This window comes from Lineus longissimus, chromosome 3, assembly GCF_910592395.1.
Source record: "Lineus longissimus chromosome 3, tnLinLong1.2, whole genome shotgun sequence".
Taxonomy (NCBI): Eukaryota; Metazoa; Nemertea; class Pilidiophora; order Heteronemertea; family Lineidae; genus Lineus; species Lineus longissimus.
Window position 1 is genome coordinate 6,392,553 of NC_088310.1, and position 17,506 is coordinate 6,410,058.

At 40.3% G+C, this 17,506-nt stretch overlaps 1 protein-coding gene across 6 annotated transcripts in view; it reads left to right on the forward strand.

Moving 5' to 3' along the window:
* The window catches only part of LOC135485578 (1-phosphatidylinositol 4,5-bisphosphate phosphodiesterase beta-1-like), a 74,763-nt gene that overhangs the window by 49,197 nt on the left and 8,060 nt on the right, over positions 1 to 17,506 (forward strand). For 3 of the 6 annotated variants that reach the window (XM_064767740.1, XM_064767743.1, XM_064767744.1), the window contains 19 exons: positions 155 to 239; positions 437 to 521; positions 1,186 to 1,215; positions 2,103 to 2,114; positions 4,678 to 4,722; positions 6,573 to 6,859; positions 7,072 to 7,168; positions 7,486 to 7,570; positions 7,797 to 7,921; positions 8,129 to 8,283; positions 8,974 to 9,138; positions 9,354 to 9,453; positions 9,747 to 9,851; positions 10,366 to 10,463; positions 12,641 to 12,670; positions 14,717 to 14,936; positions 15,080 to 15,187; positions 15,379 to 15,494; positions 15,753 to 15,947. In XM_064767740.1, the coding sequence (XP_064623810.1) occupies positions 155 to 239; positions 437 to 521; positions 1,186 to 1,215; positions 2,103 to 2,114; positions 4,678 to 4,722; positions 6,573 to 6,859; positions 7,072 to 7,168; positions 7,486 to 7,570; positions 7,797 to 7,921; positions 8,129 to 8,283; positions 8,974 to 9,138; positions 9,354 to 9,453; positions 9,747 to 9,851; positions 10,366 to 10,463; positions 12,641 to 12,670; positions 14,717 to 14,936; positions 15,080 to 15,187; positions 15,379 to 15,494; positions 15,753 to 15,947 (2,143 nt within the window). Of the gene's footprint in view, positions 1 to 154; positions 240 to 436; positions 522 to 1,185; positions 1,216 to 2,102; positions 2,115 to 4,677; positions 4,723 to 6,572; positions 6,860 to 7,071; positions 7,169 to 7,485; positions 7,571 to 7,796; positions 7,922 to 8,128; positions 8,284 to 8,973; positions 9,139 to 9,353; positions 9,454 to 9,746; positions 9,852 to 10,365; positions 10,464 to 11,320; positions 11,336 to 12,640; positions 12,671 to 14,716; positions 14,937 to 15,079; positions 15,188 to 15,378; positions 15,495 to 15,752; positions 15,948 to 17,506 lie in introns of all 6 variants that reach the window. The other 3 variants (XM_064767741.1, XM_064767742.1, XM_064767745.1) reach the window with 3 other exon arrangements.

Below are 17,506 nucleotides of genomic sequence, written 5' to 3' on the forward strand. Positions count from 1 at the left end.
GTTACTTTGGTAATATTAGTCTGTCAACCATTTTCTATCCAATTCTCTAGATAAATAGTGCCTTGAGTTCAACTACAAAGCTAATGTTGGCAGTCATGTCAGGAAAAGAACAATTTAAACTGATTTTTATTAAAAATTAATTTGTTTTTTCCAGACCAAAGCAACAAGCAAAAATGGCCGCTCATTGTCGGAACATATTCGGAGACCTACTATTGACTGACCCATTGCCAGGATATATTGCAAGTATACCTCTAATGACGTTCTTTTAGTCAGTCGAAATGAATGACTGTGATCAGTGAAATGTACCCAAGCTATAAGTTGGTGTATTGGCTCATTTTCAATTGCTGGAAGACTCTTGGTTTCTTCTCCTGGGTTCGCCAGTGGTTCCCGCTGTATTGAAAATCAGCCTTAACTTCTGATGTTGATGTTGTTTCAGCTTGAACCAGGTGCCCCACTGCCGAGTCCCGAGTTACTTAAGAGAAAAATCATTGTGAAAAACAAGAAGAGGCATTACCACAAATGTGAGTATTGGATCACAAATGACGAGGTGACATGGCTTGTTGTTATTTCATTATGTTGTTATGTTCATTTATGTTCTATCTAACCCGTTCTTTCTGAGCTGTGGTTGCGTGTCACTTAGTGAGAAATTATTTAGGAAAAATGTCAACAAAATTGACTAGGACTCTGAAAGTGACAAAAATAGAAATATATTTTGGACTCTAGCAATTCATACTTTTCGTTAGAAAAAAAGTAACGAGAAAACAGTCTTTGAGGGAAAAAGTGTTTGCTGTAGATATTTACAGGATGACATCTTCGCAGTTGAAGGCTGCGAGGAAATTCACCCTGGAGAATCAGTTGCCCATCTGACCGAGAGTACTTCTTGATCTTGTCCATTCAAGGCAGGCCTTCCAACAAAGAACCTTATTACCCAGATGAACAGATCATCATTTAGTTTGAAGACTCCAGCATCACAGTCATTCCAACATTATTTTCCCAGGGGAGGCCAGGTAGGCAAGTTGGAGGCCCAGACTGATTCTCGGCAAGCTTGGGAATCGATTCTCCTTGGGGAAGATTTCTTTAGCAGAGTTGGCAAACTTGGTTGTGTTACTTTATTTTAGTTTAATTCATTTACGTTTTCTATTTATCATGCATGTTGTGATTGTTTTAGTGGTGTTGCGATTTCAGATGCAAGGAAATTGCGAAAAAAGCACACAGGTATTGCCTAGAGCGCCACCTATACCTCTGATAACACATTACTAATTAACCCTTTGATCGTCATAGATAGAGAATAACTAATCCTGGTAATTCTGCACCAATATTTTTATTGCTCTTGAGTGATTTTAGGGTGAATGTTTGGAGCGTGAAATCACGATTTCTTGTGTGGAGATCACAGCCGTCTGCCTTCCTGATGTATCTCTTACACTTGTTGTGAGTTAGAAGTACTTTCAACTCATGACTTTTAATATAACCAAAAAAACTATCTCTTGTACCAGTATATAGTTGAGGATTATGTATGGGATTCTTCCTAAATGAGTTTTTCATAATAATCATAACTGCACTACCTAATATAAAACGCCCAAATGAAATATCCTTCATTTAAAAATCCCTGATTTCCATTCAGATTAACCAGTAGAATCCTTTTATCCCAACAAAACTACCAGTTGGATTCCAGTTGTAACCAGTGGATTTCCTATGGAAACCACTGGTGCTCCAGTTGAAACCAGTGCAGTGAGAGTGAGGCACCTGGTAGTTTTGAGAAAACATAAACACACCTATATAGTGTAGAATTCTGGACTTCAAAACTATCCGAAAAAGCGTGTTCGTAGTGTGGTAACATTTAAAGTGAAAGGTAACTATGGTTACTATTTAAAGATAACGACAGTAATCCTTTGGGATAAGTCTAACCTGTTTTGATATGTTAAGAATTTTTGAGTTTCGGAATTCACTTACACGGTTTGATTTTGCTAATCATATATCATCTGTATTAGGAAAAATTCACAAAATATTTGAATTTTCCATCAAAATTGCCAGTGAATTCCTTCTATGAGAATTTGACACTTCAAATAACTATAACGTTTTCTTCACTTTTTTTATTTGAACAGTGAATGACACCGGTAGGTGAATATATTTGGCTCATATGATCATACTCTGGTTTAATTTTGCTTTAGAACATACTCGCGCTTTTTAATTCTCCTCTACCTGATTATTCTTCAGTGATTTTATCGAATTGAAGTCGTTGCCCCATAGTCATTTAGCTGCCTGTTACTTGGTCGTTTAGCCCCCCCCCCCCTCCCCCCAGATGAAAAATGTGGCTGATAGAAGAACCTCTTCAATGTCAGAAGAGCCTCTTTAATGTCAGAGGACATGTCACCATATTCCGTCACTGGTTACATCATAAAGTTATTTCAAATGAAATTGTGGCAATAATACACACAACGATCGAGACAGTGACAATATGTCCTGCGACAATTACAGTGCTCATATCAGTGTCTGGAGGAAAGATGTCCAACATATGACTTACGATTAATCCCAAGTTTGCTTTAGAATGTGTCACTAAATAAACTTAAATAACGACAAAGACATGATCTGTATCTGCCCCGTAGAGATTAAGTGTAGCCTTCCTCGGCCGACACCTGTGTGAGCAGACAGCGCACCCTTTTCTTTTAGGGGCATAACTTTGGTCCCAAATGGGTAGTTTCTGCAATTTGACCTCAGTACCGAGGACACCTCCCTATTATGGACAGCATTTGTCAGTCTGAAGGGTAGGGTCCTTGATAGAGAAGTTCTGCTGAATATATCAGTTAGAATAAAGCAATTGATATAATTTGAAAACATAAACAAATGCACATAAGCCAAGGGCCGAGGGGACTACACGACCATGGAGTGAAAAGGCTAGGGGGCGAAATGACTGTTTACCATTTTATCGGCCATATGTTCATATTCTGTTGACGCTTTCATGCGCTGGTGATGTCAAATCTTCCCTACTGTGAACTGCTGAATTTGTGCACCTTTTTATTTTTGCAAGTTGCAAAAATTCCTGACAAAGAAAAGAAATTTTCAGTATTTTTGTTTTGGTGGATAACGAAATTAAATTTGGTTCTCCAACAAAATCTGTTGCAATCTTGTGTTCTTGTGAATATCAGTTTCACGCAAAATTTGTGAAAATAAAAAGCTTGCAAATATTTTGCGGTTAACAGTATCTGTCATTAGAGCATCAATCATTACCATCATAATCATAGGTGCCGCCTCATCAAGGTGCGAATCCCTCCCATACCCGGGTGCAAACCCATCCACTACCCGGGTGCTAATCTCCCTGCACATTTGAACCCTTAATTTTGTGCAAAACTTTGCAAATCTGTTAATTATTACCCTAGGTCTAGAAATGTCCCCAGTGTCTGCCAGAGCAGTAGACGTTACTTCCTCAACCACGCTCTACCTCTGCCAAATTCATGGTTGGCAGAGGTAGACTCGTACGTCAGAACGTCTGTGTTGGAGATTGATTCGAATGTAATGTTGCGCTGTTACAATAAAGGATGATATTTTTGACCAGTACTGTAACCAGTTATGGCCGAAACCGTCAAACATGAAAAATGAAATTATATCGTTCTTCATTCCATGATAGTAACCAATATCATTTCACTCATCAATTTATCAATGTGTTTCTTTAAATCAAGGCTTCTTCATTTGCCTACGGCTGAGTTCTCTTGCTTTGTGACGTGAACAGGTCATGTGACCTTTGTAGTAATTAGCTATGAAGTTAGGTGACTTTTATCTACAGTACGTTCCATGGCTGTTAGACCATTTGTGTTTGGGCAGAGGGAAGTTTTAGACTATTTAGACCAATGTCAGTTAAAAATGTAAACATATCTATACTAAGACACGCCCTGCAAAGTAGTAGACATTTACCTTATGTCCAGCTTAAAGGCCTGTTTCCACTACATCAGTTTACTATCATGATTTTGCCTCTTACACAGGCCAGTTGCATTTGCTAAGCCAATTCTTCAGAGTGAAATTTATTCAGTCTCTGTAAAAATGGTATTCGTTGTTGTAGTGAAAACAGACCAAAGAAAACATGTTTTTTTGCCACACCCCTTGAATGTCTAAAAGACTTATCTCGTTTTCGTGCAAGGGTTAACTTTTTGACTATTTACGTCATCTTCATCAGTCACCATTTGGCCAGATTCCTCTGTAGAGCGGATTCTGACATTTCATACCATTTGCATGGACAGGACCTGGTTCACCTTGCTGTCCCTCCTGAATTATCTCTGGCATGCTGCTTTTGGCCGTAAGGTTATTGTACTGGGTTGTCATATTTGTCCTTTTTTCAAACGAATTTGAAAAGTTCACACTGTACACTTAACGTTATTATTACTGTTCTGGTCAGAATTAATATCCCACACTATATATTATAGAAACGTGTTTCTTACACTACTGGTTGCCATATTTTTAGGGTATGTCCAGGCTGAGGAATTTCCAAACAGAAACATGATGCCTAAATGACTCTGAAGACTTGATTGTAGAATAAGGTGTACGGTAGCGTAAATGTTATTTCTGAACTATACTGTATCAGCTGAGTGCATCTGAAAAAGACAGCACTCTCAGTTTCTAAATTTCAGGAATAATTGTCAAGGTGATCCTGAAAATGGTTTGTAACGCTGGACTATGTTAAATTTTCAGAGAAAACACAAGATGAGGCATTTGATGAGGATGACAAAGAGAAAGGTCATTTTTCTTGCAAATGCCGTTAATTAACCAAGTGCAGTCGAATAACCTATAACAGAGGACTGATATGTATTGTGTAGTTTCAGATATGACCGTTATCTGCATCACATATTATGTATCTTGTAGTTTATGATAGATGCCTCTGTCACACCAATATGTTCATATAATGCTTCATGCAGCTCATGATGGATTATCCATCACATCCGTATCTCCCAGCTTCTGGCATGATGGATATTGCGTCAGATACATATCTTGCGGAATATGCAATTCACAGAATTCCCCGCACTAACAAAATTTCCGTTCAAGATACTGCAAATTCAACTCTGTGGCTGCCTCAGAGTAGAGTTTACAGTAATTTGATGGACTGGTTCAGAGTAGAGTTTACAGTAATTTGATTGACTGCTTCAGAGTAGTTCACAGTAATTTGAATGAACAACAAGTTCTACCCAGTGTGAAGCTGGCCTCATTGATATGTTGGCCTTGACTTTCTGACATTCTGAACTTTCAGTGTCAAAAAAGCAACAGTCATGGGACCAGCTGAATGGCAAGGATATCGGCCATTTTCTTTTGTCTGCAATCCAAAAGCCACCCCACTTGACTCGTAAGAACTAAGGAAGTTCTACATTTGGTGCATGTCTTTAATGGTGTATGCCTTACATTATCAACTCCAGACTTTCAGTTATTCATTGACTATCTGGACTGGTCATGGATGTGCACTTAAAGGAATGGAGAAAAGAGGGTTTGGGGAGATAAATCATCTCTGATGATCTTTTGGAACAAAAAAGAACTCTCTTGCACTGGTGAATAAATTGGGGATGACATTGATGCATTATTGGGATGAAAACTGGTTGCACAAACTTCATAACACTGATGCACAGTTTGGCAAAATCAGAGTGTGCCAATCCCTTTTGAGATGACAAGGAAGAACCCTTTTGCACTTTCAGAATAAAAAGGTATATATATTTTGGTTTCTGTTCTTGATTCATGCCCATTCATGGTGCACTCTACCTTGAAAACTGAAACTGTTGAAGCACAAACTCCTCTCTTTCCTCACATATCTTTATTGGCGTTAAAAGCAAATTTCATCTGGGTGACTATGAGCACAACTGGTATATTGCAGGTGGGTTGTCTTCCCCTAAATCTTAAGTGCTTTGGCCTCTCCAAACAAGCAAATTCCTGTCACTGTGACCTACAATGTGACTAGTGTATGGAAGGTAGTGTGCCAGCTGGCTACCAATTAATACATAGAGCAAAATAATTAATGCCAGCTTGCTAACAGGCAACACAAGTATCGCAGTAAGCAAGTTCAACTTGCTAACAGTTCACACAGAGTCAAAAGTAGGGCGTTCCACTTGCTACTAGGTTACGCATGTATCAAAAAGAGCGTGCCGATTTGCTAACAGGCCACAGGTGTATCACAGTGAGCAAGTTCTTGCTAACAGGCAACATGTGTGTCAAAAGTAGAGCGTTCCACTTGTTACCAGTTAACATAGATCAAAATTAGTTAGCCAGTTTGCTAACAGGCAACACATGTGTAAAAATTAGCATGCCTGCAATGGGCTTCTGACCATGTAACACGTATAGAGGAGCTGGGGCATAAGTAGCTCCTCGTCTCATTCCGTTTGTCCTTCTTGGCCTTGCGTTTAAGGTATTTGTCTTTGATTGGTCAATAGTGCCTGTTTTTTCAAATATCTTTATCGTGTCTTTAATGGCTGTACATCTTCATGTAATATTTTCACTCGATGATTTCAAAACATATGTTGGTTTGTTTGTTCACTCAATGTTTATCTCTTGGTAAATCTTTATGAAATATCTGAGGATGTTTATAAAAGGAATTTCTCTATTTTCAGCTAAGAAAACAAAAACTGGTCAATCGCACACACCTGAACTACAGCAAGTGGCCGAGGTGGCCAAGGCAGAGATTGTGGTCAAGTCACATACGAAAGAGCCAGACGAGGGGGATGGAGGTCATAACGATGGCGATGTGACCTTAAAGGCGATGACTGAGAGCGATATCTTGAAGGCAATGGAGGACGATCTGTCCGAATCTGACTCGGATTCTGAGAGTGATGATGACGACATTGCTGGCCTTACGGAGGAGGAGGAGAAGAGGAGGCTGAAGGAGAAGAAGGAAAAGGTTAGTGAAGTGACTTACCCAAGATCACAAGCAGAGTATCAGAGATTGTTGCGGATAGGTTTAAAGAAATTTCAGAGTATCTGGGACAGTCTCACAACGAAATGGGGGGGGGGGGGGGATATGTTACCTGTAAACTCTTGCTTCATCATGACTACATCATGGTTGCTCCATAAATGGTTCTGAAATACTCATCAACTTTCACTTCTTCACAGGGTACAGCAGGGAAAGAAGCTGAAGCTGGCCTGGAGATGTCGTTACTGGTCAACTACGTTCAACCTGTACATTTCCATTCATTCGAAATATCAGAAAGTAAGTCCATGCACAGTTGAATAGTTTTGTCTGATAGAAAATCTTGAGAAAGTATCTGTCATTATATGAAAAGGATGAAGGCTTGGCTTAAGTTGGGCAAACACTGTATATTCCACTCAATGTTTTGTCATCCTCAAACCATCCTATTTGAAACAACCTGGGGCCACTATTGATTTTGCCTCAAATCCAAGATGGCCTCTAACTAAAAATGGCCGCCTTTTCATTGTGAAATCACATATCAGTACTTTTAGGATGGAATTGGTTGGGAGCTCCACACATTCCTCGTGCTTTTCACTAATTTGCCAACTCTTTTTCAGAACGAAACCACAGCTATGAGATATCATCGTTTGTTGAAACCCAAGGAATGGCCTTACTGAAAGATCAGCCTGTTGACTTCGTCAAGTATCCTTTTGAAAATTTGTTTGCAATTGATTTGTTTCTGCAACGAGAGTTCCTGAAGAAAGCCCACGGTGCAGTAGTATTGGTTTAACTTTGCATATATAAGGGACCCACAACCCTGCAGAATACTAACACGCTGGGAAACGATTTGGCATAGTGTGTGATATATGCAGAGGTGAGATGATATGATCTGATATGTTATTTATTGAATTCCTTAACCCTCTCTCAGCTACAACAAACGACAGCTAAGTCGGATATATCCCAAGGGAACCAGGGTAGATTCAGGAAACTACATGCCGCAGGTCTTTTGGAATGCGGGCTGTCAGTTGGTGGCACTCAATTTCCAGACACTGGGTAGGTAGTCTCTGCCTCAATTGCAAGAAGCCCTCAGAAAAAATCTTTGTGTCGATCCCCTGGACCAACTCTTCCATACAGGACCAGCCAGAGAGCAAATGCAACAGAGCACCTCTTGTCTGTTGTAGTGTCTGTCTGAAGGGATCTGTGCAATGAAGACGGAGAATCCACTGGAAAAGCTTACGGAATTTCTGATTCTTCTTTTAGATTTGGCGATGCAAATTAACCTGGGACAGTTTGAGTTCAATGGTCGAAGTGGGTACATTCTGAAGCCTGATTTCATGCGACGTCCTGATCGACATTTTGATCCGTTTGCTGAATCGACTGTTGACGGAATCATTGCGGGCACAGTAGAAATCAAGGTATGTCAAAGCTATGACTCCAAACTTCACTTGTGAGACGGTTTCTAAAGATTTCAGAGTTGGCCTCATTGGTCTTGGCTTAGTCTGATGATGTGGACATTGTTGCCTTGGGCAAGTCATATTAGTACTTCAATTGCCTCCCCCATGCTCGTGATCTGTCGGTTGCTTTATGCCCTGGGTGAGGTCTTACCGAAAGCTTCTTCTGAGATGGTAGGAAAAGCTTATGGCAGAGTACGTTTGATGGAAAATAACTTATAAATGACTTAACACCTTCAGCGCCGAACCACGTAGATCTGCGTGGCCCAAATCCCCCCTCTTTGAGCTGGTTATCGGAGTCTCATGGACTTCATGAGAGAACTACGCCATCGCCATCTTCAGTGCAAGAGAGGAACTGAAAAGACCGTGAAAAGACCAAAAGGTCTTTTCAGTTCCTACCGTGCCGTGAAGATGGCGATGACGTAGTTCAGAACTTTAAATGACTTCATGAAAGAACCACGCCATCGCCATCTTTAGGGTACGGTAGGAACTGAAAATACCTTTCGGTCTTTTCACGGTCTTTTCAGTTCCTACCTTGCCCTGAAGATGGCGATGGCGTAGTTCTTTCATGAAGTCCATGATCTACTCGAAGAGAGTTGATTAGATCACTTTGTTCTTCAGTGACATAAAATTTGTTTATTTATTTTGTTGTAGGTTATATCAGGACAGCTGTATTCAGAGAAGCGATTATCGACGTACGTAGAGGTTGAGATGTATGGCCTGCCTGCTGACACAGTCAGGAAGAAATTCAAGACCAAACTTGTGCCTAATAACTCTGTGAATCCCATTTATAATGATCCACCATTTGTGTTCAAGAAGGTAAGTCATGTTTTCTGATGTATCTTATCAAAGTCACTGTACCATTATCGGGTGAGTGAAAGTTGCATGTTCATTTGATAAAACCATGCTCAGATGCACATCTCAAACAGGGAGTGCTTTGAGTCCCATGACCAAGTTTTCATGGCATTATATTTCAAATGTGCATGTCGAGTTGGAATTACACCACAGCTCATGCTAAGGTCTGCTTGTTTCAGGTCGTGTTGCCCAACCTTGCAATGATACGTATCCTTGTCTCTGAGGAGTCTGGAAAACTCATCGGCCATCGGTTATTGCCAGTGGAGGGCCTCAGGCCAGGTAGGGTCCAGGGTTCTAATCTGATGCGACATAAGAGTAATTAGAACTATGGTGGGCTTCAACTTGGATTACCAGTTCTTAAGGGGTCAAAATGCAATGTTGATAGGAGCATTCTCTGTTCGGCATTGGCTCTCGGTCACTCAAAGAATGGGTTAGAACTGAATTAATCATCTAGAATTGTGGATTACATATGTGTATGTGATCTTGTTGCTAAACACCTGGGAGTCAAATATAGGATTGGGTCTTGTCGATTTCATTGATGTCAATAGTTATGCGATCGATTCTCATTGTAGGATACCGCCACATTTCCCTGCGTAATGAAGCCAACCAGCCTTTACCATTGGCCACGCTATTTGTTCACATCACAGTCAAAGATTATGTACCAGATTCATTCGCTGGTGAGTAACAGTTCATTCCATACACTTCCAGTGTTGTGTTGAAGTTGAGATGAAGACCCGTGACAGTTTACCCTGTAACTGATGTTCGGCTGATGTAAAAGTGTATCTTATAATTGGGTGGGTTGTAGTGTTACCAACCCAGAGCGTTGACTCAATGCCTCTACGTCCGGCATGACTCGGTGCCTCCAGGACAGCTATTACTCGGTGCCTCTTCCACAGCTATGACTGGGCTCCTCTTCCACACCAGTGACTCAGTGCCTCGAAAATAGCTCAACAATGAATTACTGTAGGACAGTGTCTTATGACATCCTGGTTACAGGCAGGCCTTGTACATCCAGAGCATTGAAAGTCCCTTTGCTGGAATACAGTTGTAACGTTTCCATGTTTGTTGGCATATCAAAAAGTTTTTTAATGGGAATGTTACCTTTATTTCAAGTGATGTAGCACCTCGATACTTATTTCATTTAATTGAGTTGAAAATTATGAATGACAGACTTCTTATGAATGGTTTCAGATTTTGCGGCGGCACTTTCAAACCCTATTGCCTACCAAACAAACCAGGAAAAACACACGGCACAGTTGTCTGTCCTTACCGATGACTTTGAAGTGGAGGTAAGCGGGGCGAGAAATCTTATTCATGTTTTTAGGATTTCGACATTTCATTTTCTTTAAAATAGTCTGTTTAACTTTGTCTTGAGCTTATATTATAGCAATATATATCAATTCAGAACTAATTCATTTGGCATGCAGTGTGAGAATTTAATCTTATCCAAGAGTATGTTCGAGTTTGATCTTGCATGTATGGGGAGGGTTACTATTCTCTAGCTTATCTTTGAAACCACTGATTTACCTTCCTACATATTTCCTTCAGCTGCTAATAGTCACTGTGTCAATGTAATTAAGCCAGTTGAGACGCACCTGTACAAAAGACTTCTTTTACATGTGATCGGCCTATGTGTAACAAGCACACAACTCAGCGGGCTTAATAACACTGACACAGTATCTATCCATTTGGTTTTCAACCATATTGATTTCAACTTGCTGAATCTATCTTTATGACAAATGCTATTAAGTGATTGCCTTTATAGTTTTACTCAGTCATAGCTTCCAGTTTGCTTCGATTCAAAGTTCATTTTACTCCTGGTTTGCTATAAAAACACATATAAGTTTACAGACCAGTTGAAAAAGTGTGTTTTCCTGAAACTACCATACCATATAAAGTGCTACATTTTCTGAAGGTGTTGGGCGCAAGCACAGATAATAAACGAGATATGGCCCCAAAAAAACCAATCATGTGTCATTCAGTGGACATTCTTTATGTTATAACTTGTACAAGAGAGTGTGATCAACAAACTATTCGTAAAATGAACTTGTGTGTACAGTAATTCCTCTATGCTTCAGTTTAATCAGTACTTCTCTTTAACTCCTGCATCATTCCTCTTTTCCCCGGTATCCCTTGTTTCCTTCAGGAAGAGGAGGTCGTAGTAAGTTCCCATCTGTTTTGGACAAATCCCAAACTATTCTCGAATAGTTTTATCTACATGTACACAGGAATGATTTCCATTAGTGCGTTCTAAGAACTAAAAGATGACGTTTCTATGACTTGCCTGACGGCTTGATATCTGAGGTGTTGTTTATAAGTTTGGGATTTGTCGTCTGGTGAACGACACATGTACACTTGTTCTCTTCTCACTCACGTTTTGCAAGATAGCACAGTTTGTTCTGGTTGTATGAAATAAAATGTGATTTTGTGGTGGAACTTACTAATTATGAAATGTGGGGTGTTATACCTTCAATTGAAGAGGCTGGGACTGTGGTGGGGAGGCTTGGAGAAGGGGAGGGGCTGAGCCTGTGAGATAGCACAGTTTGTTCTGGTTGTATGAAATAAAATGTGATTTTGTGGTGGAACATACTAATTATGAAATGTGGGGTGTTATACCTTCAATTGAAGAGGCTGGGACTGTGACGGGGAGGCTTGGAGAAGGGGAGGGGCTGACCCTGTGACTGGGACAGTCAAAGATGTGGATGGGGCTGAGGATGTGACTGGGACTGTTAAAGTAGGGGTGGGTGGCTGACAATGTGCCTGGCACTGCCTTCTAATATTTTCTTCCTTTTGTCTCACTTAACCACCTACCTTCAAAAGCTGTCTCCTAACCTGCATGCATGTATTTCATGATATTTTACCATTGCCAACCTGTTTGTTCAGATTATTTTGTCTAACCTGTTTGAATTCAACCAATTTCTCTGGTACCACTATCTTTTGGTGACTGATTTCACTCACATGGACATGTGAAGCTACACCACCACTTGGGCCACATGATATTGCTGTGCTGTGTTGTGCATGTTGCATTACTTTTCCATCTCATACATCCATTTATTTGTCAGCGTTTTCATGCAGTTAGTTCCTAATAGATACAGTTATTGATAAAAAAGGTTCTAGAGATAAGTAAGCAATGCTGAACTCATCTGTGATTTTGTAAACCATTCATATCATTATGTGTAATATTTTTGGCATTAATACCATCCCCACGATATTTGAGGTGGCATTTGTGGAAATGTGTTGAAGGAATCAGCTTTATGCCTCATTCTGCAGCAGTCTCGAAAACAATAAATTTATATCAGATTTGACTTCTCTCCAGTAATGAATTTTGATAATTTTGCCTGCTCAACCCAACCCATTGGCCATATCATCATCTATGCTTGCTTCTCTCAAGAACATTTTGACTCTTATTTTGCTATTATGAACAACAATAACTCATTATGATGTAATTATGATCATTTCCTTTCAGAAACCTGTCACTAGTCAGGTTGCGACTGAAGTAAGAACCATTTTAATTCAGATGGCTCGCCTCTACTAACTCCATCAGCCTGTCAATGTGGAGTAGCCATCTTGTTGCCTTCCAAATCATGCATTCGATTCTTGAACGATTTTATGGGGTTTGAATCCGCAAGCTTGTTTTCGAATATTGAATCTGATGTTTTCGTCTGTTCTTGCATTTGGGGGTTTTGGTGAAGTTTTCTTCATCCAACTTGACTTATAAGGTCCAGACTCTCTTCTTGCCGGTAAACCTCAGATAGGTTTGATGAGCGATTATGCACCAAGGCAGTATCACATTGACATGCTGTATGTACATATAACCTTCGATATTTTAATTCTACATTCAGTGATGCGTAAACTCTGTCATTTCTTCTGCCCACTCACTGTTTTCATTTTACAGTAGCTGAAGAATCGTCTTCTCAAGACGTGCTTGATGTGCCCCCGAGTGCCACCTGGTGGCTTAGTTTGACCCTATTGATAATGGTATACCCAGTTTGATTGCTTTCGTGATGCTAGGTCAAGGCTATGTTCCTACCTCATCGTTGTTATCCCAAGTCTGACCTTGCTGCTTTTGGCAAAAAATGATGATTAAAAAAACTTCAAAAATTGAAAAACAACAGCTTGCGTGATGTAAGGTATATTTAAAGTGATACAATTACAGCCATGGTACAATAATATAACATTCCCCAAGCTTTTGCTAAGGTTAAATCAAATAAATCTAACAGGCTCATGTAACGTTTCCTAACTAGACTTCTGGCAACACCGTATTTATCGAACACTGAAGCTCTTTCAATCAGATTGAACTTGATAATTTTTGAATGGAACTGACTTTGACTCCACTTTGTAAGGACTGTTTCTTCACTTTTGATGAAATAGTTCCCCAAAACCTCTGGCATGAATGCTGTCACCTTCACCCCTCCGATCTCCAGACATCGAAGTATATTGCATGGTGGGTGTTGCATCTTGGCAGAAATGTGTGAATAAAGCATTTACAAATGGACTTCATAAGACATTCCTTTTCAAAATCTGAAATGAATTCAACAAAAGATTAATAAAACAACAACATCAAAATACCTTCTGCAGAATTAGATTAAAAAGCACCATTTATTTTTTAATGTGACTCAGATTTTGTTTTATAGTATTGTGGTATTTACATTTAAGGCACTGTACTTTTGATGCTATCTTTACCTGAAAATTGCTGTCCCAACTTCCCAGTTTATATCTAATTTGACCACAATACTAAGCCATTGAAAGTATTTATGACTTCTTCCTCCAAAATGACTTATAATTCTGTAACCGAGTTGTTTTGGAGTGAAAGCCTTGAAGTAGGTAGTGGTCAAAGACAGAATTCTTGACTCTAGGAGTCAACACTCTAAAGGACCATCTCCACATAAGCAATTCATGCAGCTTACTCTTTGCTTGTGGCCTCGGAGGCCATGAGCGATATATGTCACATGAAACTCTTATGTAGAGATTGGCCATAATGCCTGAATGCCAAACAAAATTTCTGCATTTGATATTTTTAAAGGACACTTTCACCGTTGCAATAATTTAACATCCTGTATCGGTTATTTTGAAGTAGAAAACAGATGTCTAGTCAAGTCTAGTCAAGTCAAGACTGGGCCATCTTCTGTTGTCTGTGATGTGATTGAGTGAAGTGGTCTAGTTATAGCAGAGTACTTCATATTTTTGCCTTAGATTTTAATTTTACATGATACATGTATTCTGTAAAATCATTAGTTAGTCTCAATATGATGAGAAATAAATGTGATACATTTATTTGTACCTACAAAATGCCATGTTGTCTGACATTGAGGAGCTTCATAACTGAGTGGTTAACACTGCTGGATACCACGCACCAGGGCCTGGGTTCGATCCCGGGGAGAACCCAGGATTGTATATGTGGATGAATCTGCATAGATTTCAAGGAACTACACTATATCAGTCATATTTCAACAAGGTGACACGTAACTGAAGCAGTTGCTGGGGAATGACTGCTTCGGTCCAATTTGATGAAATAAGCCAATGATTCGGTCTGATTTTTCAGGAGGAGGCCCTAGAGTTTGATCCTGATGCGCCAAAGGATGGAGCCCCAAGGCGAACCCAGAGTCTCAAACCTCGGACCAATTCGGTGCGGTCGGTACAGAGTAGTGACTCCGGTGAGGAGAAGAAGAATGGTGCATTTAACCCACGTCTGCAATCGAGCATGCATGCATCACTGACGAAGAGAGAAAGCGACATGTCGTCAACATCACAGGGCAGTGGAGGTAATTTATCTACCATCAAACGTACCTAGGACATTTGGATAACCCAGGAAGATACCTAACTTCAAACAATTTGTAATTGTTGCATTGCTTTCAAAATGGTGATGCTTATATACACAGAACACTGATTGAATGTCCCTTTTCAGGCACCCAACAACCAGCGACATCTATCAATCGTGGGATGTCACAAAACCAGGGCAGCTCGGAGAATGGAGGACCAGCTCAAACTCTCGGCCAGAGGACAAAACTCAACGGTAAGATTTGGAATGAGAATGAAGATCATGATATTGAGAATGGTAATGGAGGCTTTTCTGTAGCATGATGTCTGACTTGCACAATGTATTGGCAGACAGTGTCAGGAAACGCAACAGAGCCAATGTTATTCATACGATCAAGGTGCTTTGACAGATATTACAATGATGTGTTATCTATTTTGTCTTTGCAGACCCAGATTTGGTGACTGCCATCGAACTTGAAGACCTCAAGGAATCCAAACAATACCAGAAAAGTTTTAGAAAAATGACCAAAGAGTTGGAGATTCTCCGCAAGAAGCATGAAAAGGTGGGTTAATGATAATGATAATGATTTATCAGGATGAGGCCTGAAATCGAGGAATGTGACGTGTGATGGTTATCTGGTATCAAAACAAGATTTTCTTCTGTTTTTGAGACATTGTGATTGAAGACTTGTGCCTGGAATATGTTTTGCTAGGTATTTATGGATTGGACAAGGCAATCTTGTGGAATCTTGCCGTTCAACTAAACAGGCATATTGCCGTATTACAGCTAATCGTCCTGGCCATTCAATTTCAATTTCTAGGCAAGGCAAACTCTCAAAGAGCAACACAAACTTGCGGAGGAGAAACTACTTGTCGGACACATCAAGCAGCGGGCAGTTCTGGACAAAAATCAAGCCAAGAATTTCAAGAAAGTTCAGAAGCAGCATGGCGAGGATATGGCGATCAAGGAGCAGAAGGAGGAAATGGAGAATCTTGTGAAGGAACAGGATACCAAGGTGAGTAGTGGTGCCGTCTGCTGCAGTGTCACAGATCTCTCTCCGCTTTTAGATCATAAGTGATGTGCTCTGTTGCATTTCTTGGTGTCAGTTAGCCATTAACACCTTCAGCTCCGAACCACGTAGATCTACATGGCCCAAATCCCCCCTCCCCTTTGAGCGGGTTATCGGAGTCTCATGGACTTCATGAAAGAACTATGCCATCGCCATCTTCAGGGCAAAGTCGGAACTGACAAGACAAGGGCCTTTCAGACAAGGTCCTTTCAGTTCCTCCTTTGCCCTGAAGATGGCGATGGCGGTGGTTTCATGAAGTCAAAGTTCTGAACTACGCCATTGCCATCTTCAGGGTACGGTAGGAACTGAAAAGACTGTTTGGGCTTTTCACGGTCTTTTCAGTTCCTACCTTGCCCTGAAGATGGCGATGGCGTAGTTCTTTCATGAAGTCCATGAGACTCCGATAACCAGCTCAAAGAGGGGGGATTTGGGCCACGTTGATCTACGTGGTTCGGCGCTGAAGGTGTCAAGGTACCCATCAAGGTAATCTTGATGAAACCATCTTCATTGGTATTGTTATTAGTATCGGCAGGCAGTTGGAAGAGGATGGTTAAGAGGCTGCTGGATCGAGTTGGTGGAAGATTAGCTTTAGTTGCCGCCAGTTGTCCGTAATGTTAGTTAGAGAGTTCATAGACTGAAGAAGACTCTGGGAGTGGGATGCCAAAAAATGCCCATCTTCGAAAGTACAGGGTATACCTGTAGGGCCCTCTATACAGGAACTCTCTAACTAAACACACTTTTTACAGCCGACAGTTATGCGCTTCTCTGAACATTTCCAAAATAAATCATATGATGGCTGATGAATTAACCATGCCATCATTTAACATTTTCTTCTACGTTGCCTTATCTTAGCATTTTCTGCATGTTTTTCTGCTCCTAGTCCCATATAGATTAGTTGCACATGTGATGATTTTGTTTACATTTTCTTCATTTGTAGACATTGGTTAGTAATTGTTATATAGAGTGGTCTGTGATGTTTTTACCTTATACACACCAATTAGATCCTCTGCTGTAGAAATGCTTTGGTATATCCCTTACAATGTATCTCCAAATCTCAGCTGCAGCCGTTGGTATCTTGTTTATGGGCCCACCTGGTGGTCACTGAGAGTACTTAACCGCTTCATTTCTTTGTTGTTCGAATCCAGGCCTTGGTATGCAGATAAGTTTCCGGTGCCAAATGTGTCGTGAACATACATCACGCTACACAGCTTCTTGTTGAAATTCTATTTTATCTGTTCTCAAAGATTCATCTAGCACTTCACGCTGTGGCCGGCTACTATGGGAACTATTTTCTCACAGAAGTAGTTTTATGAAAACTAATAATGCTAACATTCCAGACTTTAAAACTTTAAGATTTTTATGGAAGCCATCACGATCCAGAAACACTTACTATTGCTGAATCGAGATGGGGGGCTCTACCAACTCCCCAGATATGGGAGTTTGATAAAGATCTCCTCCACACATGCATGGTGGCGATTGTGTTAAACTTTGGCAAAAGCTTCGAT